Source organism: Lepidothrix coronata, unplaced genomic scaffold (assembly GCF_001604755.1).
Source record: "Lepidothrix coronata isolate B3197 unplaced genomic scaffold, Lepidothrix_coronata-1.0 Scaffold5, whole genome shotgun sequence".
Lineage (NCBI taxonomy): Eukaryota > Metazoa > Chordata > Aves > Passeriformes > Pipridae > Lepidothrix > Lepidothrix coronata.
The window spans coordinates 2607516-2634355 of record NW_016690185.1 but is presented as its reverse complement, the minus strand read 5'-3'; the positions used below and the strand labels follow the sequence as shown (position 1 = coordinate 2634355).

Sequence of the window (26840 nt, the reverse complement as noted above, 5' to 3'; positions counted from 1 at the left end):
AAAGTCCCTGTTTCAGCATAGATCTTGCCATTAATTCTTATAAAAGAGCTCACCTCTTTCTGTAACTTTTTCTGTAAGTGTTGACAGAAGGAACCAGAGAGTTTCCAGCATTGCCTTGGCCTAGGAGCAGCAGCAGCTCTCATGCTGTTCTCACTCCTCTGAACTGCTGTCAGAAGTACCTAGTCACAGGGATGTGGACCACAGGGTGCATCCACCCTAAAATTGCCTGCTTCGCATTTGGACAGTGAGGCCTGATTATTTTGATGGGGTCCTTGAAGTACCTGTGGCAGATACTAATGCAGAGACTTAACCACTATTGATTTCAGCTTGAGCGTGGGAATTGCTTTTTGCTTGAAAAAAAATAGCCTTGTATCATGCTCTCCAGAGAAATAAGAGTGTCTGGGGGCTCTGGTAAACAGAAAGCTGGCTGCTTGCTCTTCCCCTGTGTAAAACAAGAAGAGTTTTCCTTAAACAAGGCAGACAGATCCAGTCTGCAAAATGGCTTTGAAATGGTGTCCTATATTATCTCCGTTTCTGTCTGGTTTGCTGCCATGTCTTTTGTTCCCTTTGGAAACTACCCAGTGTATAGTTTTACATGATTAATTATTTGTTTTCATAGACAAGTATGTGACCTACTTCTGGCCAGATCTTTTCGGACTCCTGATCCCTAGAAAATCCTCTGATGACCTGTTTGCCTCCTGGTTTAAATCTCTCAGAACAGTTTCACTCTCTTCACATTTTAAAAAAGCTGTGAAAACCTGCCTGACTGATATTGAGGAGAAGCTTCGATTTTTAAGACAACAGAAATTACTGGATTTGGGGTGGGGAAACTTTGAGCTGAGAAAAGCATAACACCAGGACTGGCAAGGAGAGGGAGTGTAGCCATAGGTATCTCCTACCCTTCCTTCGTGGCAGAAATCACTTGTATTGAGGAAAAAGTGTCTGAGAAGGGACAATTAGTTTGGCTTTTAAAATGCATTGCTGATGATCTGGAGATCTGAATTGTGTGGCTTCATCTCATGGTACTAGTATGAAGAGGTCATCCATCCTTCCCATACTTGAGGGCAATGGACAATACTTATTTCCACTGTCCTCAGGGTCAGGCTGAAGTCCTTCAGAACTACAGAATTCATCAAAAGAGAGACCCAAAGAGCTGTAATCACAAACATTCTTGTAGAAAGGTTTTCCTACTTTCACTAATGTCTTTTAGACCCTTTCTTGGGGCCTCTGGTGGTCTAGTGGTTAAGGTGCAGGACTCTCACCGCTGCGACCCGTGTTCGATTCCCAGCCCCCTGGGCAGATGGAGCTCGTTAGCCCTGTGTGGCAATCCATCTAAGAGAAGGTCACTCTAAACAAACCTATATCCTGGGGACCTCACTGCCACTGTCCAAGTTTGCTTGGCCCCGGCAGATGAACCTCAGGATTAAAGGGTGGGCTCAGTTCAGCGCACGCTGTGTCTCACCTAAAAAATCCACTGCGCAGGCTCGAAGGGTTAATGACCTTTCCCAAATCTTTACTAGCGAAGACTGGCCATTATTCTATTCTGGTTTATTTATTATTAAGTGGTAGCTTGTTCTAGGAAGGGGTGCTTTTCTGACCAAGTAGCACATTCTCAATTACGCTTTATTGCAATTAACCTGGCTTCCAAGCCAGCTGGGCAGCCAAGGTGAGCCTAAGACCTTTAATTTATTGAGGAAGAAACATGGTTTTTAATGTGGCACTGGATTATTTTTTTTCAAGTGCAATTCAGCTCTGGTGTGTTTAGTTAAACTTTAGTTTGAACATTGCTTGGTGGAGACCACAGTATCAGAAGGAAATGGTTGCCTATGCTTGTTTCCCATGACCTATTACTTCAGCCTCCAAGGAGATGCATCTGGGGACTGCTCTGTTTATCTAGCTGACTACTGCTTCAGTGGGAATTTTGACACGGGAGAGCCTGGCCAGCAGAGGGGAGGGGGATGGGGAGTGCTCCAGACTGGCAGCTCCTGTGGGAGAAAGGAAATGTTTTTCCTTGCAAAATCCAAAGATTAAAGTCTCTAGTCACTCTCTCCTCAGCAGTCATCCTTCTCTTGGCTTAAGTGTGTTAGTACAGAGCTCATTGTTGGCGTGGGCAAGAGGTGGTTTTCTCCAGCTTCACTTGATCTCCCCCTCCCTTCCCCCACTGTCACTTTTGTCTTCGATTAAATATTTTGAAAGGAAACAGATGGGGATGCTTTAAGCCCCAGCAGGCTAGAGTGCAGGATTCCTGAACCTGTGTGGGTATTACTTAGCCTGGTGGTAATGTTTTACTGACTGGTTTATTTTCTTTTTGGTTTGAACAAAGGAGGCCTGACTGCTCCTGATTTATGAGAGGCAAATAAAAAGTAGTTCGTTGTCTGCACTGCCATTTCTCAGCAATTGTCAGGAAGGAAAGAGATGGTCATGCCACTAATGATTTAAAGTGTGTGACTAGCAGCTATACACTGCCATTAAATAATACAAAAAAAAAAAGTTCTTGGCTTGTAATGAGCATTTGGCTTCTCTTGCTTTTAGAGGAAGTGAGTAATCAAAGGGGAAAAACATGCCTGTTAATGTGACGCCCATTTCAAAGGCTACACTGATGGACTGTATTGCAGACTGCACCACTGGGTCTTGCTTCTTTTGACTGATGCTGTTGCAACATCTTCTCCGCACACATAGTGTCAGGCACTGAGTCTTATTCCTTACACTGGTGTTAATGCTGTGTCAGTCCTCTAAGACAAGACTTAAAACTCCTGATATCCTACAGGACAAAGAAAAACTTCCCATCACTTTCAACACAGAATTTCCCATGCAGTTCTGCTACCCTTCTACTGATCTGGTTTACAGCTATGTGGAGCCAAGCACGTGGCATTTTTGTGGAGAGTGCTGAGTGCTCCACAGAGTTGCTGGGTTAGAGTTGTTACTATTCTAAGCAGTAGCAGCTGATACAAATTTAAAATTTCCTTAATAAAAAAAAGAGCAGAGTTATTTTTCAGGCCATGTTTCTACTGCATACACTGGCAGCACTTGCAGTAGTGCCACTCCAAGCACATATGAAAGAATAAGAATCTTTCTGATGCCTTTCAGACAAGTCAGAGCTATTCTGGGAGCTCTCTCAAAAATCAACTCTCAGATAATTTTTGCCTCCTTAACACTTAGAAATACCTCCTTCTTGCCCTGCTTAAAAACAGGTGATGCTTCTTGTTTTGATTTCCTAGAAATAAACAGGGATTTTTTTCCCCCTCCTTCCAGGCTCTTTCCAGTCCTTTAGTAGGGACTTGTTCACAAGCTAATCAGATCTATCTTGTTTGTGACTGACTGTACTGCGGGCAGTAGTGTCCAGGGCTTTGTCAAGGGCTTTGTTCTTGCTCTTTACCTGCCATTCCCTGGGCCAGCCCGGGAGCAGACAGGAGAAAGGACTCTTGCTTCTCAACAGCCAGCCACCTGGGTCTGGGAAGGGTGTCACTGATATGCTCTTACAGAGCTGCCATCTGCTTTATGAGAAGGAGCGTGGCCAGGTCAAGAGGAAGGACAAGAGGAAGGGGGGCATACAGGCAGAGAGAGAGAGGGGGATGTTTAGACCTGCAGTTCCGCCCCTTGTCCCCCTCTTCCTGGGAAGGGGTCTGCCTGCAGAGCCTGCTTCTCATCGCTGATGTTTTGCCAGGCTTGTAATTTCATGTTCGTTCTCACAGAACAAAAAATGTAATTGCACAGTCCCTCCCACACGGCACTCATCATCGCCTACTGGGGCTGACTCGTTTCCTGTTTCATGCTTGCTTCAGCACTTCATTTTTACCTTTTGCAGCTTATCCTTTCCAGTCCCAGAAGCAATTCAGTGCCACACTGCATTTTCTGGTAGCTAACCCAAGAACTCCCTGAGTTTTGGGGTTTTAGAGCTTGGGGTGCTGCATCGGCTTTGGTTTTAAGGTACTAGAGGAAGCAGCTTTGTAGCATTTCCAGAAACAGGATCATTATCAAGCTGGCAGTGGCTCTGGGGCACGAATTTCAGAGGTTTCTGCTTCATCAAGATTTAGATCTGAAGAAAAACAAAGCTCTGAGGGATTTTCACTTGCCTCAGAAGAAATCATGCTGAGAGTTGTATGTCAAGGTCACTCAATCATCCCAGCCCCCTCCACTCCTCATCACATGGCCTGCTTGTAGCCAGAAAAGAATTAAAGGAGGGCCATGGATTGATTTTTCCCAAGGAAATCCTCCTGGGAGATAACCTGTGTGAATGCCTGGGCAGAGCCAGGCAGAGGTCCCAAGAACAGGGCTGAACCTAACAAAAATCCTCAGAGGCAGGAGGCAGGGCTGGCTGCCCTAACAGTAAATTGTATCAGCAGCTTTGGTTTCATGTGGTTGCAAGCAGTGCAGAAACCCAAAAAAGGCTTTCCTCAGGCTGAAACATTGCAAAAAAAAGGACTGAGATAAAAGCTGCAGATTAGTACCTTGCTTTGGGGCAAAGACAGGCTATCCTGACCTGATGGATGCAGTGTGCGGTTGGGTTTTATGCATGGGGTTACTGATGTGCTAGTTTGTAATAAAACAGGTTTCAGCAAAAAAAAAAGAGAGAAATCTCTCCCCTAATGTTGTAAAATCTGCCTTCAAAGTAGGAGATGGGCTGCCTTGTCAGCTGGGGCAATTTGGCTTATTTGATGCTGTAATTTGTTTGCAGCACAAAGTCATCTTGTTTAATAAGCTGCTGAGGCCTGGGCAGAGGGAGGGGATGGAGTTTTTAATCAGTGCATTGGGAAGAGAGTAAGCACAGAAACTGTGTGTGTCAGTCAGGAGCCATGCACAGTGTCTAGTCTGTTTGAACGCTTCCTATAGCAACAGCAATCAGGAGGCTTCGAAGCAGCGCTCAACACATTTGGGAATTTTTGTGCTTTCATAGCAGTGCACTGTCTCGGTCTCCAGTGCAAGACATTGGATGGCAGGCAGCACCCTGGGGGGAACCCTGTTAGACAAACACACACAACACACCCACTCACACAAGCTGCATGTGATCTCTTTGTGTTATGGCAGTGCATGCACTGTACGTGCAGATGACCAATTTGGCATGTCCTCACTGGTCTCTGTTCTCCCCTTACTGATGCCTCTGCCATACTGGATTGCAGGCTCTCTTGGACCATCTAGCTTCCAGCATGTGTTGCAGGGCCAGAAAACCATGAGGCAGGGCTCTGCTAGCAAGCTCTCCACCAACCCTGCCTTTTTCTCCTCCCCATTTATCACTTCAAATCTATCATCTATCAGGAAATACTGCACAAACTGCAGAACGTGATTTTTGATATTAGTTGCTTTACTCAGAGAATCATCCACAGCAGGGACAACATAAAGAACTAATGAATAGCTGTCCTGTCATTCAAAAATCCACAGCACAGACCAGTTGTCTTCTCCAGCAGTGTTCATCACAGTCCAGTGAGGTCCAGCTCTCAGGAAAAAAGGGTGTGCTGGAATGGTCCCCTCTTCTCAGGGACTTACCTTGCTTCTCATCTTCCTATGGTTCCTCAGCACACCACATACTTGTCTCCTAGAGCCACACTGGCAGTATATGAGGAAGGCAAAAATACCAGGAAAACTGTCCCCAAAAGAGTCTGAAGAGATTTCTTTTCTCCAAAGATGAGTTGTAGGTGATTGCTACCTTTGGATCTGAGTATGAAGCACATGGGAATTAAAGCAGGTTTGACTAAGTTTCTCAGAAAAACACAACTGATTAAAGAAAGAAAAATTGTTGAATAAATGTATGTAACGTGAACAAGCAAACCCTCACGCTTGGCCATCTTATACACCACCAGCTGATGTTCAAGGCTTCAGGCTCCTGGCCAGCCTGGAGCTATTCCTTTGTTCAGCTGGCATGGGTTGTGTGTACTATCTCAGCTGCACGTATGAGAGAGCAAAGGGACATTGGCCCTTACATTCAGGGCTGCCTGCATAAGCCCGTCTAAAACCATGCACTGCAGGCCTAGGGAACCTGACCACCAGCTACACACAGCTTGCAGTTTTTCCAGGGATCAGCATGGGGTATAGAGCCCCAGGTGGCTGGAGCAGCGTTGCCAACCCCACGTGGCTGCTGGTGCTGATGAAGCAGGGCCAACTTCCAGGACAGAGGTTCCAGTGATGGCGGCTACTGCTGTCACAACCAAGGCAATTTTTAAGGGAAGATGAAGTTCTGCAAATTTTGAGTCTGGTAAACTAAGACTGGTCGCACGAAGAAGTGTAAGTTAGGGTGTAAGTTAGGGAGATTGAAACCAAAGCCAAGCACCCAAATTTTAGTTCCTGCCTACATACCAACCAATGAAATTAAAGAGGCAGAATTTAAAAAGTGAGTAGGCATCCAAAACTCCTCCAGCACCTTTGTGAATCTAATCACTGATGTGCTGATGCTTAACTAGACTTAAGTTCCTGACTTCAGGCATTTGGGATGAAACTTTGTCTTGCTTCTTTTGATTTAGGGGGACTTACTTGAGCAATTGCAATTTTACCTAGAAAAAAAAATGTATTTGTTTCTGTGTAATAGTCTCTTAAGATCATTTATATGCAGAGCAGAAAAAATTTTAGCACATCAGAGTTTTACTAAGTAAGGAGATGAGAATTACCATGTTTACTTTGCATTCTGAGTCAGAACAGATTGGGGTGTATAGCTGAAGGTATGGGACATTGAGCACTGGGTGTGATGGCAGAACAGCACCAGCAGGGAACTCTAAACAGTGCCATAAGTTCACTCCCTGAGAGTGATTTGTCCACGTTGTTACACTTTCCACACTCCTCCTGAAAGCTACGGGAACTTTTATGAGAGGGTGGTGTGAAGTCAAAGTCAGTCTGTTTCCAAATTGAAGAGTGTTTGTCACTAGGGATCAGCAATAAGCAATGCAACTCTTTTGCCTGTATGTTAATACAAGGCACTGGGGAAATATCCGCATATTTTTTCGTACATACTATGAGTTAATTATTACCACAAGACTTTTCTTTAAAGTCTTACTGAAAATATTTTCCCTAAGAAAACAGCAAATTATTGGAAAAGCAAATAAATCAGTGTTTAAAGACTTGTTATCTTACCATCCTTGCCACAACTGGCTTCTGCAAACTCTGATGATGGATGAACACATTAGAACTGCACGTATTTAAGGCACTACAGGCTTTTCAGTGCCAGGAGCTTAAAGTACATTGTCAAGTTATAAATCATAGGCCAAAGTTGTGCCTCAACATCATGCACTCCAAGCAACTCGAATGGCAGTATTATTTTTAAGTCCTTGCATGTTTCTAATGAAATATTAGGTTTGGTTTTAATTTATGTTTTCACCATGTTTGTCTGTTTGCATTTTGCTCAGCTTGAGCAGGGAAACTGGGAGGTACATTTCCAAATATATCTCATTTCTGCTTATACATGCTAACTGTGTTTGACTTGCAAGTATCTCAGGGAAATGTTAATTTAAAACATTTTGGGAGAAAGAATTTTTATTATATTGGGCTTAATTGTTTTTAAAACTGCTTGGGTTTTTTTTTTCATTTTATAAAATTTCAAACTGGAATTAAAATGTCTTCTTACCCTTCTCTTGGGATGTGGGACAAACCCACCCCTTCCCTGCTTAGTCTTTCCTTGTGCCCTACACATTCCACCTGCCTGTCCTCTCTGACCATACTCCATGGAGCTTTTTGTTAACACTTGCCTGCAACTCTTTCTACCTGCACGTGTTGCAGAACACAACAGTCACCTGTGAACTGGTACTTTGATTCTGTCTCTGTTCTGTTTAAGACTCATGTATTCTTTCATTAGGTGCAAAATTCCCCATCAAATGGACTGCGCCAGAAGCGGCACTGTATGGAAGATTCACAATAAAGTCAGATGTGTGGTCTTTTGGGATCCTACTGACAGAGCTGGTAACAAAAGGGAGAGTGCCATACCCAGGTAAGAAAACAGTCCTACTTCACTTGGGAAAAGGAATGGGAATGAGCCATATTTTTAAACTGGAACATTTGTTTATATTCACTGAGCTCAAATGAGGATGGTTATAATGCATAAGCTCTGTCTATGCTTGGAAACAGCTCTAACTGAAAACTACTGTGCAATGGTCATTATAAAAATGACAAGGGGACAATTCAACATATTCATTTCTAATTTTGTAGTTGTTCTCAGTTAAATTAATATAATTTCTAGACAACTAATGAAAGCAACATAAAATTACTATATTCTGGAGCAAATAGCTCTCCATAACATTGCATTTGCTTTAAGATATCAACAGTTAAACTCCCAGAGAGGCCTTACTCCATTTCTTCTGTCAGTCTGGCTCTCTGCAAGATTTGATGACAAAGTCTAAATGTCTGGTATTACCAAATCTCTTTTTTATAAACTCTTAAATTTCAATCCTTGCTTTTGAGAGGGACGGAAAGGAAAGAAAATAATTCTGCAGTGTGCAGGCCAGAGCTCATAGCAGGGTCACAGCGGGGCCAAATTCTCTGCATGGGGGAACCGGAGGCCTCATGGCTCTTTGTTGAAACCCTGCCAAGTATCCGATGGATTAAGATTTGTAGGAGGGGGTGATTGGATCTGCCTATGCAGAAAGAGCTTTTGATTCTGTTGCCCCCCTGAAGATTGTAGGCATTCAAGTGAAAAGGAGAGGGGTGAGGTGAAAGCCGTCCATTACATAGAAAAGAATTCAATCCCTTCATTTTCTCATCTGCACAGATACTAACAACAGGGGATGCCCTGCATCTGAAGATGTATATAGCTGCACTTTTATTCTTTTTGTAAAAAAAAAAATTCTCTAAATACTCAACTGTATGGCCATATGCACTGCAGGTGAATTAATGGAAAGTGCCCTACAGCAGTTTCAATGTTCCGGCCTGTGCTGTGATTAAGCAGTCAGTTCCATATATCAGATTGAGCAGGAGAAGCATCAAGGTGGGGTTCTGTTTCCTGTGGTATCTCATGCCACGTCAGAAGCCTGAACTCTGCAAAACTAATGTCCCAGACTTTCACTAGGAATGTCAACTTTGCTAGCACGGAACAGCCAGTAGCTGATATTTGGGTAGAGAATATGGGGACCGAAAGGCATCTCATGATCAGAAGTGAATTCTGGCTTGATTAACAGTGAGCAGCTTAGCAAAGCTGTGACTGAGACCACAGAATGAGGTAACAGAAAACAGTTTCTGTAGGAGGGATGAGTCCCTCTGTAGAGTTAAGGTGATTTTTTTCCCCTGAACTCCATATTGGTGGGGCAAAGATGCTTAGTGACTTAACCATCTGCCTTATCACGTGCATGAGCACAAACAGACACGCACACATGCAGGGAAAATACCATTTCACATGAAAATGACAATTTAAGCCCCATGTTTACTCACAAGTTTGTAGCTGAACACAGTGTTGGCTTTGGATGTCTGCACTTCACAAATGTTTCCTTCCCTCCCTAAATGAAAAAAGTCCACTGCATCTGCATTTAAGTGCTTTCAATACATAACTTCTTGTGGGAGTCATGACAGTAATCTCAGGCATGGGCTGTGTCCTGAAATTCTGGACAGTTTTATTATGTGGCAGTTTAAGCACATCAAAGACAACCAGCGGCATCTCTCCTCTTTCAGCACAGTCCTCCCCCTTCATCCCTCACTGCATAAAGCCCTCACACACCAAAAGTCCTTCCAGCTCACTCTCCCCCACCTGCACTGGGAAGACATGAAGTAGCTGGAAGCAATTTTTTGTGTGTTACATATCACAAAGTCAGCAATTTTCTGGACAGTCATGAACTGCCTTGGTTACACACTGCCTGTGCCCTATGCCAGGGCCATTCCTTGTTGCCGGGACTCCCAGATTGCTCATCCGGGAGGCCTTAACCATTCCCATGGCCACCATCACTCCCCTCTGTCAGTTTTACCTAAGGGCAGCCTCTATTTTACATTTGAATTTCCAAAGTATTTACAGATTTCAATCCAGTCTCAGTCCCCAGACCCTAACTGGGAAAGCTTTTACGGATTGAGGCAACAGTGGAGGGGAACTGAAGCCTTCTCAGAAGGTTCTGGTTTTGCATGTGGGCTGAAAAGAGGGCTCAGACTTCCCAAAGTGACAAAGGCCTCCTGAGGTCTGTAGAAAAGACTATCTTCCCCTGACATAGAAAGGACCATCCATCTTCTGCTTCATGCTGGGAAGAGGAAGGACCTCATGGAAGGACAAAGTTTCATGAGTACGTGTCCCTATCTGAGGCGTGGAATAGGGTTCAGATGCACCCGCAAGACTTTTTCTGCCATTGTGGCATGGCTTGCACAAGGAGAAAAAGATGAGATTTCAATCACCCTGAGAAGCAAGACTCAGGCATCTTCACCCAAGTAGACAACTTATAGGTGACAGAATGCAGTCTGTTGGCACTGCCAGCCACTTTGGCACCCGAGGCGTGTGGATTTACGAGCTCTGAAAAGCATCAGTCTTGAAACAAAGAGGATCGTGAACTGTCACTCTGCTGTAATATCCAGTTTCTGAAACAGATGTGGGCATGTTGTCCTGATGTTCCTCCTTACAACTTGTAGCAGGCTGGGGGAGGAGCAGGGAGAGGCCCTCAGACAAAGGGATTGCTCTCTTGCTTGACAAGCTCTTAATGCCTGGAGAGGTTATTTATAGCACACACCCTAGTTCTGGTGTGGTACCCATGCCCCCAGGTCACTGTACCTTATGCCTTCCAGTGCCTGGAATCAGGCATTGTTTTAAACTTGTGTAGAAGGATGGAGAAGTATAATGAGGAGGACAGAAGGAGAAAGCAGGCAGTTTATAGGAGGGAAAGAGAATGGGTAGGACAAAACTTAACATGCTTTGTCCCCAAGATTTCCAAGCAGTTCCTGTCCTGATGCCCCATTTTGGAAGAGAGGCTGGAGCAGTGGTGAGATATATGAGCAGTAAAGATTTTGCTAATGGAGATGAAGATCAAGCTAGAGTTCATAATCAAGCCTTGCCCCAAGCCCCATAGCTCCCACAAGCAAGACCAACTTTCTGATAGGTGTCCTCACGTTCATGTTTCAACTAAGCCTGTTTTACTGTCAGTGGTCATAATGGACCACTATGATAACTAATTTACGGGGGGGGTGGTTTATGCTTTCCTATTCTTTTCACAAGGCAGCAGATTGAAATAAGCAACTTTCACGGTCTTTCTAGGCATTCATATTTTCATTGCTGGGATTAATATTTCCATTATTACAGTGGGGAAATAAAAAATAGATATGGGCAGAGGAGGAGACAAGTTTAATAAAGTAGTCGGCTTGTTGAACTTTTTCAGTGTCTGTTTCTTTCCCTTTGACAAATGCCCTTTGGATTTTAGTTTGTTTTTTGTTTTAATGGAGTTTAAGAGTAGGAGGCTGAATTTCTCTAGCAGCAGTCAGAATTTGTGGGGTTTTAACATGCTGCCTTTTGGATAGCCAAAAATCTCAGTTGCACTGAACAAGCACCTCTGAACTTGCCCCTTCTGCTTTCTGCTGCACTTGTCACATCAACAGCATTTACATTTTATGTCTATTGTGACAGCCACCATGGTGCTATCCACATTGCTGCCTCTGGCCAAGCAGGTCTTTGAGCCTGGGCTCCAAGCAGCCCTGCAGTCTCTGGGGAGCTGTGTTCAGCCTCCACATCTCTGGGGGAAGCTGAGCCACAAGTGCCAGAGAGCACATGGTACCCAAGCCTGAGGCCAAGTATGTATCAGCAAGCCAACATATGTGTGTGTGTAGCATCACCATGGATGGTAGATGAGGAGCTGAGAAAGATGTGTTCTCAGCACACAGCATAGATAAGATCAGGTGTGTTTCTTTGTAAGCAGGAAAGCTCTAGTCACAAATGCTGTACCATCTATTACACCAAGCATATGATAACTTATTTTAAAAAACAAAACCAAAACAAAGAACAGATATTGACAGTCTAGCTTTGTGGGTGCTTTGAGGATAAGGAAATGTTGGGTGTTTTCAGGCCTTAATTTCTAAATGAAGTGATATGACTTCCAGATTTTTAAAGTTTGTTATTACTTTTCCACAGAAATAACTAGGTTCACATTGTACTCAGTAAGAACAGCATTATGCTTCAAAGGTTGTCTTCCCTTAGGAGCAGCTTTCCCGTTCCCTTCAGTGCACTGTATTAGTTTGATCATTGGTCTGAAAGCATGCACTGGGTCTAGAAGGAACGTCATTCTCAGCCTAGCAGAAGAAAGCAAGAATAAAGTGGTTTAAAACCATCACTCTCCTCGCTGGGCTTCACATGGCCAAAAGTAGTCTATATAGCTCATTAGCTTTGTATGTGGGGACTCTGCCTTGTTACAGTAATGTTTCTGGTCTTCTGGAAGAGCAGCATTGCCCAGATCTGTGCTATTTGCACGTCTGTTGTGCTCCATCTAATCAAGCTGCTCAGAGCACTCCAAAGCAATTTCCAGTGTTTTCTTTAGCCACAAATGGAAACTTCACATCCTCTTTTGTGTCACAGTAACTCTTAAAGTAACTCTTAAAGCCTGTAACTTAAAGTTACTACAACGTTTCTATGAAAAGCCAAGCACTATTGAGTTTCTGTCCCCAGTCCATACAAGCAGTAGATTTTTATTGTATTGTGCATTAAAGTGGCCATATCCTGTGGCATCCTAAGATTATTGGAGGCTCCATTAATAAAGCTGAGTGGTGGGAGGTTATTTGATTTTTGGTCTTCTCAGAGAATTAAAAGGCTAATGGAAAAGCCATTTTTTGGAAACAGGATGTTTTCTTCTTGGATCAAACTGTAATTCTAGAAACATCATGAGCATAAACTGGTTTTTCATAGATTTGTAGAATTCATATAATAGCTTGGGTTGGAAGGGACCTTTCAAAAGTTAACTAGTCCAATCCACCTGCAATAAGCAGGGACATCTTCAGCTAGATCAGGTTACTCAGAGTCCCATCCAACCTGGCCTTGAAGGTTCATAGGGTTGGGGGCATCCATGACCTCTCCAGGCAACTTGATCCAGTTTTTTCACCACCCTCATTGTAAAAAAACTTTTTTCTTATATATAATCTAAATCAACTCCCCTTCATTTTAAAACCATTACCCCTTCTCCTATTGCAAGAGACTCTGCTAAAAATGTTGTTCCCATCATTCTTATAGGCCCCCTTCAAGCACTGAAAGGCCACAATAAGGTCTCCCTAGATCCTTCTCTTGTCTAGGCTGAACAATCCTGATTTTCTCACCCGTTTCTCATAGGAGAGGTGATCGATCCCTCTAATCATCTTCGTGGACCTTCTCTGGGCTTCCTTCAACAGGCTGATGTCCTTCCTTCCTGTGTTGAGAACCCCAGAGCTGGATGCAGTACTCCACATGGGGTCTCACCAGAGCAGAGGGGCGGAATCACCTCCCTCGACCTGCTGGCCATGGTGCTTTTGATGCAGCCCAAGACACAGTTGGCTTTCTGGGCTGCAAGTGCACATTACTGGTTCATGTCTAGCCTCTCATCCACCAGCACCCCCAAGTCCTTCTCAGCAGGGCTGCTCTCAGTCTATTCACCCTCCAGCCTGTATTGGTACCAGGGATTGCCCCAACCCAGGTTTTAAGGGGTCTAGAAGCATACTGCAAGCAGAATGTCATTTATTATTTACTAAGAGTTGAAACTCTTGGGTATTCATTAGGAGAGAGGAGTTGTACAAATGCTCAGATATTCTCTGTGAGGTGTTAGAAGTGCAGATACGACAGGCTCCTCCTATCAAAGAGAAACACTAAAACTTGCTTGATAAGATAAGTGAATCTATAGAATAAGTTTGTAAACATCATTAGGCCTTTTAAGAGGTAAAATGTGTACCTGAAGCACTGTTATAAGTCTGACTAATAATCCAACAGATTTAGGGGGAAAAAAGTCTTTGAAACTTCTTTTTTAAATTAGCAGCAGATGTCAAAAACAACGGAATTTCTTTGGCAAATCCTAGGTGCTTCAGCCCTTGCTGGATATATGAATTCCAGTAAGGAACATGAGGATTACTTGGTTTAGTTTCATATCTGGGTTTTACTGTGAGGGAAGGGAAAAGAGAAAGGAAAAGAAGGGCATTTTCCTGGATTAAACCATGATAAGAAAACCTGGCTTGACTCACTTTCCAGGGACGAAAAAAATTACTATGATTTCAGACAGCAATGTTTCTTTCATGTTCTTTTTTCTATCTTTTTGTTAAACAAAGGGAAGTGAAGGGCTGTTTATGTTTTTCCTCCCCCCTCTGTTTCCTCAGGGTTTTTCTTCCAGCACACAGTTCCTTATCAGGTTTCAGAGTGTGCTTTGCAGCACTGAGTAAAGCACTGGGTAAAAATACCAAACATTTGATATCTTAGAACAACAAATCAGTTGGGAAGAAGCTTTTCTGCTGCTGTTGCTTCCATCCATGTTGTATTTAAAGGCATATTGCCAAAATAAAAACAAAGAATGCGGTTTGCTAGTATTTTTAGGTATATACAATAGATGAGGTACTAGTAACAGTTATTTTCATAGCCGTTATATGTAAGGAAAGCAAAACACAGCAGAAGTTCTTACCCCAAAATATGAGGTAATTCAGCTGATTCAAAGATAAGGATATGAAAAAAGGATGCAGATTTTTGTTCAAAACGCAAATTTATAAAACTAATATTGAGAATACAATGTGAACAAAATGCCCATGTTTTTTCTCACAGCATCTTGAAACCAGCAAGGCCAGAGAGATTGGGTTGATGCTGCCTTGAGTTGGTGATGACTAACAGACCACTAGTGTTGTCTTGTAATTTAATGAAAAAGTAAAATACCTTTGAAAATGTTTTTGTGGGATAGTGAAAAACACCCGAACATTTGCTCAGTGTGTGGCAAGCTTTTCTGGTTTGTTATGAGCCTCTGTGACCTAACAACATCAGTTTGGAGACAATAATAGAAAAGAGCCTTAACTCTATGCAGGATCTGATGTCTGCAGAGAACAGTTATCGCTCTATATTCATCATTTTGAAGTCCTAACCATGGTCTACTTTAGATGCCATACAAACTGTTTGCTCCTACTTATAAACATCTAACACCAAAAATACAGTGGATGGATGCAGTGATAGATGAAATAAAAGAAACCAGTGCTAAAGTGTTGGTCTACAGGTTAGGAAACACTGTAAATTAGTAATCTAATCTTTCTTTTTGCAATTATCACTGCTAAAGACAAAATCCAAGGATACAGCCAAGTTACCAGCCTAAATGCTGGTAATGTAGTGTAAGGATATTATTACCTGCCATGGTTTAACCCCAACTGGCAATTTAAGTGCCATGCAGACACTCGCTCACTCTCCCTGCCCCCACCAAGGCTGGATGGGGTGGAGAACTGGAATAAAGGTAAAACCTTTTCTTCTACCTTGAAAGGGTAATATCCTCCTGCTGATATCCATCCAAGAGGTTGAGATAAAAACAGTTAATAATTGAAATAAAGTATAATACATTAATAATTTTAATGAAAGTGAAAAAGAGAGGCATGAAAGCCAAGGAAAACAAGGGATGCACAATACAGTTTCTCTCAGCTTCTTGTGCACCTCCTCACTGGCAGAACATGAGAAACTGAAAAGTCCTTGACTTAGGATAAACACTACTTATCAACAACTAAAACATCTGTGTGTTATCAACATTATTCTCATACTAAATCCAAAACACAGCACTGTACCAGCTACTAGGAAGAAAATTAACTCTATCCCAGCCAAAACCAGACATTGCCACTAGTCAAAGTGTAGAGTAGACAAATGAATCTGTATCGAAGAGGGTGGTTGAATTATTCCTAACAAATAAGTTTACAAAAAATACAAGGTAGAGAGAATTCCCGGGCCCTTGAAGGTGGGACAAGGAAATTCTTCCAAGAGGACAACCTGAAAGAAGAAAGTGGAGGATTCACAAGGAAGGATGGTGTCATGGAAGCCAGGGAGAGGATAAGCTAACAGAAAGTGCAACATCAAGGTTCTGGTTTCTAGATTTGGTCTTGGAGAAACTTAAGTATCCCTGCTGGTTCTCCTGCAGAACTGCCTGGCAGGACCCACTAAGTCAGAGGAGTGAAGCCTACCAATATTTTTCTGCAGAGGACTGGGGCAAGGCTTGCCAACTGTCAAGCTACAAAGCTTGCAGTCAGCATGCATGCTTCTCTGAAACACCTCTGCATACAGTGCCAAACTTACCTTTGGTACTGTTAAAAAGCCAAAGGAATTACTAGAAAAGATATGTAAACTAAAGCAGAGGTTGACTGCAATTAATGTTTGGTGAAAAGCACCTCAGCACAGGAGTCAAGGGTTGAAGGGATTGTATAGAAAAGACAAGGTAGCAAAGGGCCTGGCTTGCCTCTTAGAGACAAGCAAGATGAGCCACAATCCCTGGACATATTTAAAAGACTGTAGATGTGGCACTTAGGGATGTGGTTTAGTGGTGGACTTGGCAGTGTTAGGTTAACAACTGGACTTGATGATCTTAAGAGTCTTTTCCAACCGAAATATTTCTGTGATTCTGTGACAGTAATGTAACTTTTTACCTTTTTGAGAGAGAGAACTGTGGTTCTGCAGTGGAGCTGTTTTGCTTGGTATGTGACTTGTCTTCTGAGCAACTTTGCTCTCTTCTGGGTTGGGATGGAACAGTGGAATGTGATAGAAACAATATTAACCAGCTCACATGGAGAGAGGGCAAATCAGCAGCAATAAGCTTCTGAACTGACATTGAGGGCAATGTTGCTGGACATCTCTGGCAGCCCAGAGTGGCAGAGTTTGTGTTGAAGTTCCTGAAGCATGACCTTACAGAATGCTTCCAGAAAGGCCCACACTCAGTGGGAGGGTTTCAAAAATTCATCCTAATTTCTATAATTTTGAATTTTCTATTTGTTGCAATGGATTTATTTTCCTTAAGCATTTCACATAATATATTTCACAGCTACTCCTGCCCATTGTGAGTAAGCCAAGAGGGCAAACATGGGAGCAGCATTTTGCTCATCACTGGATCCTAAAACCCTCTACTGAGAAACAAAATAATCCAGGTTACCTTGAAGTAGATGAAGAGCTGAAACAGGACATTGGGGTGGTTTTGTTTCATTTGTCTTAACCAAAAGAAAAAAGTATGATTGAGAAAACCTCATATAGATATAATTATACTTGAGTTCATTTTCCTGTAATTTAACTGTGGATTTGTATGTCCTTTACAGGCATGAATAACCGTGAAGTCTTGGAGCAAGTAGAACGAGGTTATCGGATGCCATGTCCTCAGGACTGTCCCATCTCCTTGCACGAGCTTATGATTCACTGCTGGAAAAAAGACCCAGAGGAGCGTCCAACTTTTGAATATTTACAGGGTTTTCTTGAAGACTACTTCACTGCAACAGAACCCCAGTACCAGCCGGGTGACAACCTGTAAATCTCTGGTTTTCAGACACTGTCATGAATTACCAGGTGTTTCTCAGCCCTGTCCCACCTGCCCTTTATCTTCCAGCTCTGTGATCAGCTTCTCCAGAGTGCAACATCTTCCAGCACCTCAGTGCACAGGAGGGGCTGAAGTTGAGAACTTCCGCAGCCCTTGCCTATGACCACTTGTCCTAATAATCTGAATGTCCTGGATGAAAAGGAGAAAAACACTTGTTTTCTTCTGAATCAAAGACTCCAAAACTGCATTGTATTGATGTTATGTAAACTGCAAAACCTCTGTTCATTGTAAATAGTAACTCAGTGCCAATAACTGATCCTAGTGCTTTCCTTTTTTTAAAATGCAAAACCTATGTGATTTTAACTAGTCTTCTCCTGATTCAACTAAAAGTATTATTTTCCAGAAGTGGCCTCTTTGTCTAAAACATTTTTTTTCACGTTTTAACAAATAAAAAATCAGGACAGGTGTTTGGTTTTTTGCTTTTTTTATATATAAAATATATATAATATATATACATACCTGTACATACAGTATACGGGTGCTATTGCAAAGGAAACTCATTTGGATTGAATGAATCCTGCTGCAGCAGTACCCAGAAAGCGATAATTTTACTGCAGACATGAAAACACTGGTGGGATTCTGAAAGCCAGTGATCTAATTTTTGGCTTTTGCCAAGCATGATTTTTTTAAATTGGATTGCACTTTTTGTTTATGATTATGTACCTGTAGATGGTTGTAACTTTGCTCTTTCAGGAATCATGTGCTGTATTTACAGTAATGTTTCCAATGTTTGACAAGTGTGTGATGATTTGTTCTTGAAATTAAAACAAACATATTTAAAGCAAGAAAACTACACCATCACCGTTTGAACTGGAAATTGAAACTGCAAGGACTTATTGTATCAAAACATGTATACTGAAATGGTTCAAAAAGATTTCTTAAGCAGTGTAACCGCATTCAGATGGTCTTAAAATCATAGCATTTTAGCCATGTCCCCCTGCTAAATTGTTGGTCATGCAACTAGGATTTTTCTGTTTTATGTGTAACATTTTTCCATTGTAAAATAAGTGTGTTAAATGTCCTGTACTGCTAATGAAATTACTTTCTCTGTGTCTGCAAGTTCTCCAGTGGAATTACTATGCACTTCTTTACATTTCATGGGGGATGCACAGAACAAAGTATTACCTTTTCAGTTGTCTGTACCAGCCTTGAAATACTTACGTTTAACCAAAAAACAAAAAAAAAATTCATTTCTATTTCTATTGAGTTTTTAATACTGAGTTGCAAATTTTAAAGTCTTAATTACATTTTGTTATGGTTTATTTGCAAGTTTACATTTTAAAACTGTTTAACTTTCTTAATTTAGTAATTAAAAAAAGGAGCATTTTACATTTGGATAGTTGTTTTTTTGTTTAAACTGTGGAGATGATGGTGGAGATGAGATTAAAAACTTTTCAAGAAGGGGTGTCATGCCATTTGAGGCATCATATTTCATAGGAGTATGCAGACCAGTTACCTATGGGACATCATTTTCCAAATTACTAAGTCAATATGTTTTTAAACAACTGGAGTTCAACTGTAAGGAAGACAGCTGAATGCATAGCTAGTGTCTCATTTTTCTGTTCTACAAACAGTTTGTTCTTTATTAGTTCTGTTGCATTTAACGTGACTACTTTTACAAGTGTTGCAGGAAAAGATTTTCTATGCCTTGTATTGCTGTTATTGCTTTAAAAGATTGCGGCCGAATAAGACCTCCCAACAGTTGAAACTTGTTTTTAATTATTTAATACTTAGACTGTGAATTTATATTTTGAAGATTCACACATTTTCTAAAGAGAACCTTTAGTGAAAACTAACCCAATAATGAATTGAGATTCAGAGAACAAATTGTCATTGTTTTAATATTTTCTATACAAAACTTTGACTGAAAATCCTCTTGCAAAGGAGGCTTCCACACTTAGCCTTTCTCAAAGTGTGAATTTATATGGCAATGTTGCTTGTTACCAGATTTCCATGATAAATTGGTTAACGTTTTACATGTAGAGTCTATGAGCAATGTTATGTACATGATATATTCAATGTTGCTGTACCTGTAGCTGTGGAGTACTGAAGAGGCCATGATTCTTGTTGGACTTTTAGCTTCCTCGTAGTACTTACAAAGCAAGTCGTGGTCCTCTTTTTTTTTCCCACAGCTACCCCCCTGCCTTAACACATCCTCCACGGAACTGAGGACTCCATAGTAACTCAGCGGGCCTGGTGAAGCCAAAATGTCACCTACTCAGCCCAGTGCTCGGTGGCAAAGCATGGCCATTCTGCCAAGTTCCTTAGCAGCCTTTGCTATGACACAAATTTGAGTGCAGTTTCCATCTGTAATGCGGGATGAGCCTAGAACATTAGTTTGCCTATGTTTCTCATTGGAAGTAAGACTCAGATGGGGCATTGTTGGGGTTTTATGGCCTTTATTTCTGATTCTTTGGGTTTGCTGTTCCTTGTATTGCATTCGGTCTATGAGTACCTTGTTGGTCTCTGCCGGATCTCTGCCTGCAGCTGGCTTGTGTGCAGACTGGTGCCACTGTTGAGTGGCAAATCCAGACCATTTCTCATCGGTAGCTCTTCTGCTTCTTTTTATTAATGTTGGGAGTTTTGTTGTTTGGGTTTTTTAATCTCTCAAATAAAAACATTAGCAAAAAATTTAAACAAGGTTGTTAGCATTTTTGCTATAAATTAATAGAAGCCATTTCTTAACACTGTGTATACACCACAAATAGCTGTGTGGTGACTGTAAAGTAGAATTTATGAGACTAAGAATTTCCTGTTCCCTCCAATAATTTTTTAATGTAAGGGTAATAAACTCCAGATAAAAACAAGTGGCCAAATGCTTCCCCCCACTGCCCACCTGACTCCCAACTGATCCCCAGTGCGGTGGTGAAGTTCCAGAAGAGGTCTTTCAGAAGACATCCCAGCAGCTGAAAGGGCTCTGTGGGGTAACACAGGCATCTCTAGGCCAAGTTTAATTCAACACCATTCCCGAGAAAAATGGCAGGCAGAAATGCAACACTGCTGCCAAAGGGACAGCTAGTACAATTATTATTATATTTCTGTGGGAAGGAAATTATGTGAGACTTGGTGGTCTTCAAAAAAGACCAACGTTTGTCAAAGGCACTAACATGATATTCTTTGGCTTATGTAAACAGTGCTCGACTTAGTTCTATGTGACACTCTGGTTTTGATTTAATTACCATTGTAGAAAAAACAAAGTAAATACAAAACAGAAAAGTGATTAACTGCTAAAATTACAAGAATAATCACAAACGGAAAATCTGTCTCCAGTGTGAGTGTTTCTCCTGAAGCCTCTAGACTGGAAAGGACTACCTGCAGACCAAGAAGGCAGACTGTAAATGTACTTGACCTTGCCACATAACTTCAAGGTGAGTTGAAAGTTGCTCAGATTTATTTTAATATGCACCATCCTTTTCTCAAGCTCTGCAACAAAAATGCAGTACACTAATGAATGCAACCATATTGTACCCAAGGGGTTTAAGGGCCTCACACAAGGCTGAGCCCAAGTATGCAAGAGCTATTAGGAGCAATACAGTAGCTCCTCTTCTAAAGTGTAGACAATATTCATTCATCAAAGAAGTCTTTTCCTGTCTAATGGGAAATTACCACCAGCAGTGCAGACAAAAGGATATTTATTTTCTCCAGTCTTGTCAGTTTGAGGGTCTGTCTGTCTTTCAAGAATAATTGAAGTCTGTTTGTAGCTCAGAAATCTCATTGTGTTCTGCAGTCTTGGAAAACAGTGATTATAATTTCCTGTGACTCATATACAGAGATATTTTATCACTGAGGGACTCCTGTCGACTGGAGCAGCATTCTCTGCCATCTTAACTGAAGAAGAGGGCACTTAAGTTTCAAATTTTCCTGCACAGACCAAGCCAGAACCTGTATCCTTTTAACAGAAAAGGAAAAGAGGCCCCTTGCCAGGATTGCTACTGGAGTAGGGTGCTAATCCCTCCCTCTCAGTGCTTCTAAATTTCTCAGGAGAACTTCTTACAGCTAAAACCAGGTTGCTGAAGTTCATTTTGAATGTTAGGGAGGAAATGCTGGGTTCACTTAAGTCTGTGAGATATTTCTATTGACATTTAATACAGACACTCTTCTTGTGTGTGTGTGTGTGTGTGTGTGCATTTATCTGTATCTCAAAAGGAAATTCACACACAAAAACATTACACAAACATCAATCCATCTCCATCTCCTTGTATTCCTCCCCTGCAGCTGAATGCTTAACAAAAATGTAAGACCAGGACATGAGTAGATTAGAGGACATAATGGTGTTAACAACAAAAGAGCTTCTCTTCTTTTTTTCTTCTATTTTTCTTTTTTTTTTTTCTGATGGTTCCCACTACATGATCAGTTACAATCCATATTTTCAGGAGAGAGCTGGTAGCAGCAAGTGCTGCTGCCACGTCCCAGTGATGCTCTGTGTCTCTGGCTACTGCAAAGAGCAACCTGCAGCTGATTTCAGTCAGGGAGAGAAAACATTTCTCCCGAGGGCGCGGCTGCAGTTTGGAGCCTGCGGCGTGCATATGCAGGAGGGCTGAAAGAACTGCCCTCCCAGGAAAAACAGGTCATTAGCTGATAGGCACTGCTTCGTGTCATGGAGAGAGAGAGCCAAAGGTTGCAGCACCAGCTGTGTTCACAGCACCAGCTGTGCTCATAGCGCCTGTGCTTAGTTGTGCCCAGGGATTTGGGTGATGAGATTAGAGCAGGCTGAGGAACATGAACTGCATTTTCTGTTACCTGATGTAAACATCTTCTCTGTTACAGGGTAAGTAGTGTATGTTCAAGATGGGGAAAAAAATCACAGGACTGGTGTGGCCTGTGACTGGAGGGCAAATGTTGCATCTGCATGACCAGGCCAGATGGAAGTTTGATTGTTTGGCTCATTGTTGGGAATAACTCAGCATTAAGCCCCGTGAATGGCTAAAAGGGCAAAGAGCAAAGAAATGAGATTATCCTCCTTCCTCTACAGCCAGGCTAGAGCTTGCCAAGGGCTCTGGTTTGCTTTTTTGTGCACAAGCATTTGTTGCTGAGTCCCTGCACCCAGAGCCTTGTGAAGTTTGCTCAGCTACTTATTGTCACAGCTTCACAGAAAATTCCTGAGCCCTGTAATGGATGGATTTTAATCTGGAAAAAGAAAAAAGAACGCAGAGATGCTTTGTGACTGTTGGGGCTCAGCCTCATGCCAGAGGCTTGTCCATAAGCCGTGGAATCCCCTGTGCTTTATTCACTGCTGCAGCTCAGGCTTTGGGCTGCCTCCCAGACCCACTAGGCTGCTGGATTTCCCTAGCTAGAAGATGCTACTCATACAGAAAGGGTTCCTGGTGTTGGAAAAGGTCTGAAGTGGTCCCAGCTCCTGGCACTGCGCAGGGCCAGGGCCACCCCTGCTCCTGGGCCAGGCTTCCAGGAGACAGTGGCAATGTGGAAGGAGCCTGCAGCTTCCCTGGAGGCCCCTTTGACACCCCAAGCTGCCATGCTCCTGGCCGAGGCACGACTGCATGTAGCTGCTGCTGGGTCTTGGAGTGACTTGGCAGGGACTGTGTTGGTACAGCCTGCAGTCCCAATGACAACAGAGAAGCAGATGCTAGATGCTAACTCCTGCTCTCCTAAAAAATGCAGAGGCAAGGAGCCACATGGGGAATAGCTTTGTATCTTAAAGACAGAGGACTAGGTACATTGGATCATATGAGAGTTTAAACGTTCCCTCAAATTCTCAGGCCTCCCAAAAGCAGTGTGGCCACCAGCTGAGCTTTGTATATGACTTCATATACATACAGTGTATAAAACACATACCACATATTGAACATTTGCATATGTTACATGTTTTTTGTTCCACTTGGGTGGCCTTCTCCTCCCTCTACCCCCACGTCCTTCCCCATTACTTGCCGATGCAACTCTCCTCACGTTATTCTAGACATGTCATTTCTGAGAGTCCTGCAGAGACTGGGGGCTCTTTAACTGTCAAATGTTGAGTAGGTAATGATCAATGGATGACTAATTGGAAGCAAGGGGGAATAAAACAGGTATTACTTAGGTTCTGCTCTTAATTAAGAGGATGCATAATGCTGTGGGGAAAATCTTAACAAATGGCAGGAGGGGATTTTGTCATTATGCAGCGTTTAATTAGAAGCACTGCACAAGCTAACATCCAGGTACTGGGTTTTTTTCCTTTCAGGTGTCTCTCCAGGGTGTGACTGAAAAATGACAAAGCAAGAGCTTTAAAATAAACTAAGTGGCAAACATTTTTGTAGGCATGTGCCTAGCAATGTAAACAGCAAGAAATAGAAGAAAGCCATGGTTTTCCTCACAATGCAAAAGCAGTGAGGGGCAAGCCAAATGCAGGGAACCGGAGTGAGACCATCATGTGCGTTATGCTGAGGCAGAGGGGATGAAAGGCTCATTGCAATGTCTCCAGGTTAGTTTACAGCACCAATGTTAAAAGGAGAGCAACATGACAGTGCTTTATTTGAATGGTTGATCATTTGGAAGCAAAATCATTTTGGATTTAGTTCCCTGAATATATAGATGTGGTAGGAAATACAAAAAGCAACACTTGATACCAACATTATCTTCCTAATGGAAAAAGAAACATTACAATTCCTGAAGGATTAGGAACCACTTCTTAAAAAAAAAAGCTCCACGTTAGTTGCCTTCCAATGAAAACACTTGTCTTGCACCTGAATATTAATCTGTACTTTCTATGACAGGCCCAATATGACACATCATGTTTCACTTGTGAACAATACACAGATGATATAATAACTTTAGAGAGTTCAGAGTTTGATCTGGCTTTCAGTGATGTGCTGGTTTAAAGGTAAACCAGCAGGAGAAATGAACCCAACTCAAAAGAGACCATAAGTCAGAGTTACAATTTAATTTTAAAAAAAATAATACAATAATACAATTATATGGACAAGCAATTGTCCATATAACCCACAAAACCCAGACGTATAACCAGCACCCTGGGGCACAAACAGAAGGGTGCTCATTGGCCCCCATGCTGAGCCCCATGTGGCCCCCCGAGTCCAAAGTAAAAAAAGGGGAGAAAAACCTGTTGGTGAGAGTGCTGGTCGCAGGCTGGTCTAGAGTGGTGATCGCAATCTAGTTGAGGTTCTGGTCCTCCTCTGGATCTGACGAGTGGTACCAGAAGTCCCAAGACCCCAAGATTATATACACTCAAGTTTGAGTGGGGATGCCCAGTACCTCCCCCAGGGTGGGGAGTTCCACAATGGGTGATTGTGAGTTGTGAGATATTTTTGGAATCCTTGGTAGCCCGTTAGCAGACATGACCCCTCAGGCTGGGTGTGGAGGTGCTAATGACTCCCTGGAGGGGAGTTAATATTACCCATAACTATAGCCTGAGGGATCAGGTGTGCTCTGGGCAGCTGCTGCAAGTGGTCTATTGTTAACAGTTCCTGGGAAATGACATAGAGGGTGTGGAATACACAGTTTGAGTTATACCCACACAGTGATGAACTGGTCCCAGCAGTTCTAACTAGGACAAGTAAAGTCAGTAAGAAGACTTCAGAAATACAAAAGAGGCCTTCAGAAAGCAATTAGGATGGCCTTAGTTTGGGGGATGAGGGAAGGAGTCTTGAAAAACGCTGAAATAAACTTGGGTATCTGTTCTCCAAGTTTCCTAATCCCAAAACAAGTTAATTGACAGCAGTTTCTACAGCTCTGTGGGAGGGTACTTACATTTGGGCTGGGCCTCAACTCTGCTTTGAAACCCACTCAGCAGATAGTGCTGTTAACAAAGTCAACAGAGTGTGATTTTCAAGCTTTTCTCCCTCTCTTTTCTCAGGCTGTTAATAAAGTACATAAAGCTCAAGTGAGAGGAAACTGTTCCAAATACCTGCTGTTTTCTGGGGATTGGCAAGTAAAAGAGGGGACAGAGACTGGTCCTTTGGATGCAGCTGAAGACACCACTAGGTTTCTAGATTACTGGGCCTGGAAGTGCTCACACAAGGGACAGAACTCACAGCCATAACCTTCCCTCCCCTGGACAACGAGTAGCTGTCTACAGGGCTGGTAGGTGGACACTGTTGTTTGCTGGGTGTTACAGACCCATGTCCAGGCTAAGACTAGCAGAGAACTGAAGACTGTGCATAGCCATTGTTGGTAAGGGAGGCCACTCCACTGCATGAAGGGAGAGGTGTTAGATGGCTTCACAGCAGAGCCTTTTACAAAGAAACCCCACAAAGGTGGGTACTGATACAATGTCCCTGGGGGAGACTGCCTACCGAGTCCCACGCCCAGCCATGGCTTGCCTGCATTCCCTGGGGGGCACTGTAAACACTACATATATCCTTCACATAAGCCCCAGGAAGGTCAGGCACTCCTCAGAGCAACTTTAGCTCCCTGCTCTCATCCTGTCTACATTCACCAAGGCCCTGTTTTTGGCTCATGTGTGGCCATGGGCCCCTTGCCACCCTTACCCACTGTGGCTCACAGGTGGCAGCAGAGCAATCTCTGCTCCTGGGCAGGAGGCCGGTGGGAAGGCTGGAGACAGAGGCAGCCGCCCAAGCCCAATGTTGTGCAACTCAGGGCTGAGGAAGCCCTGATGAAAATGATAGATGTCATGGTGCAAAGCAGCTGCACAGTGGAGCCACCACGCTTGAGGCCAAGCCAGAGGGATTAAACCTTCAGCTGACTCAAACAACTGTGGTTGTAGTGTTCACAGAATGTTCGCAGAATGTTCTGAGTTGGAAAGGACCCTCAAGGATCATCAAGTCCAACTCTTCAGTGAATGGCCTGTAAGGGGATCAAACCTACAACCATGGCACTATTGGTACCATGCTCTAACCAGATGAGCTAATCATACAGCCACTTCAGTTGTAAGCATCTACTGCCCATCACATCTGGGTCTGGCTGAGACAAGCAGGGACTGCCTGGGAATTCTGGCAGCAGTGAAGGACACCTTCAGGATGCTCTAAAAGGGAGACCTGGTGTCCTGCTGACTTGTGCCTTGGCAGAGGATGGAGGAGGGAGGGAAAGAGGGAATATAGGATGGCCAGTCACAGGTACAGGGGTTTCTCAGGGAGGAAGGGTAAGCTCAGGCTGCAGGGCATCGCTGCACTGCCATTGATACAGTCATAGTGCTTGGCTTGGGGTCACATGCTGCTCCCAGCTGCTTGAGTTTTCCCTCCAAAAATGTGGGCAGTCATTCCCTGACAAGAGGAAGCAAGTGCCTGGGTCACAGCTTCAACTCCAGACCATAAAGAGGGGCTGGCAGAGCAGTGGGTGCACAGAGAGGGCTCTTCCAGGGGGAAGGTGGCAGGTGGCTCCTATCTCCACCCCCCCATGATACAGGAAGGGCTCAGGAAGGAGCAGCAGTGGCACTGCTAAGAGCAAGGAGCTTGGGGGATGGTTTAGATGTCCCTATGTGCACAGGCAGATCTATCAGGCATTGAGGCAGCATGTGGTGGCAGCCCA

The 26840-nt window shown here is 43.0% G+C and overlaps 1 protein-coding gene across 4 annotated transcripts in view; it reads left to right on the top strand.

Annotated features, from left to right (window-relative positions):
• The window catches only part of FYN (FYN proto-oncogene, Src family tyrosine kinase), a 142734-nt gene extending 122692 nt beyond the window's left edge, over positions 1 to 20042 (top strand). For all 4 annotated transcript variants that reach the window (XM_017829327.1, XM_017829334.1, XM_017829318.1 and 1 more), the window contains 2 exons: positions 7775 to 7906; positions 17131 to 20042. In XM_017829327.1, the coding sequence (XP_017684816.1) occupies positions 7775 to 7906; positions 17131 to 17339 (341 nt within the window). In that variant the 3' untranslated portion in view covers positions 17340 to 20042. The remainder of the gene's footprint in view (positions 1 to 7774; positions 7907 to 17130) is intronic.
• Positions 20043 to 26840: the final 6798 nt, after the last annotated feature.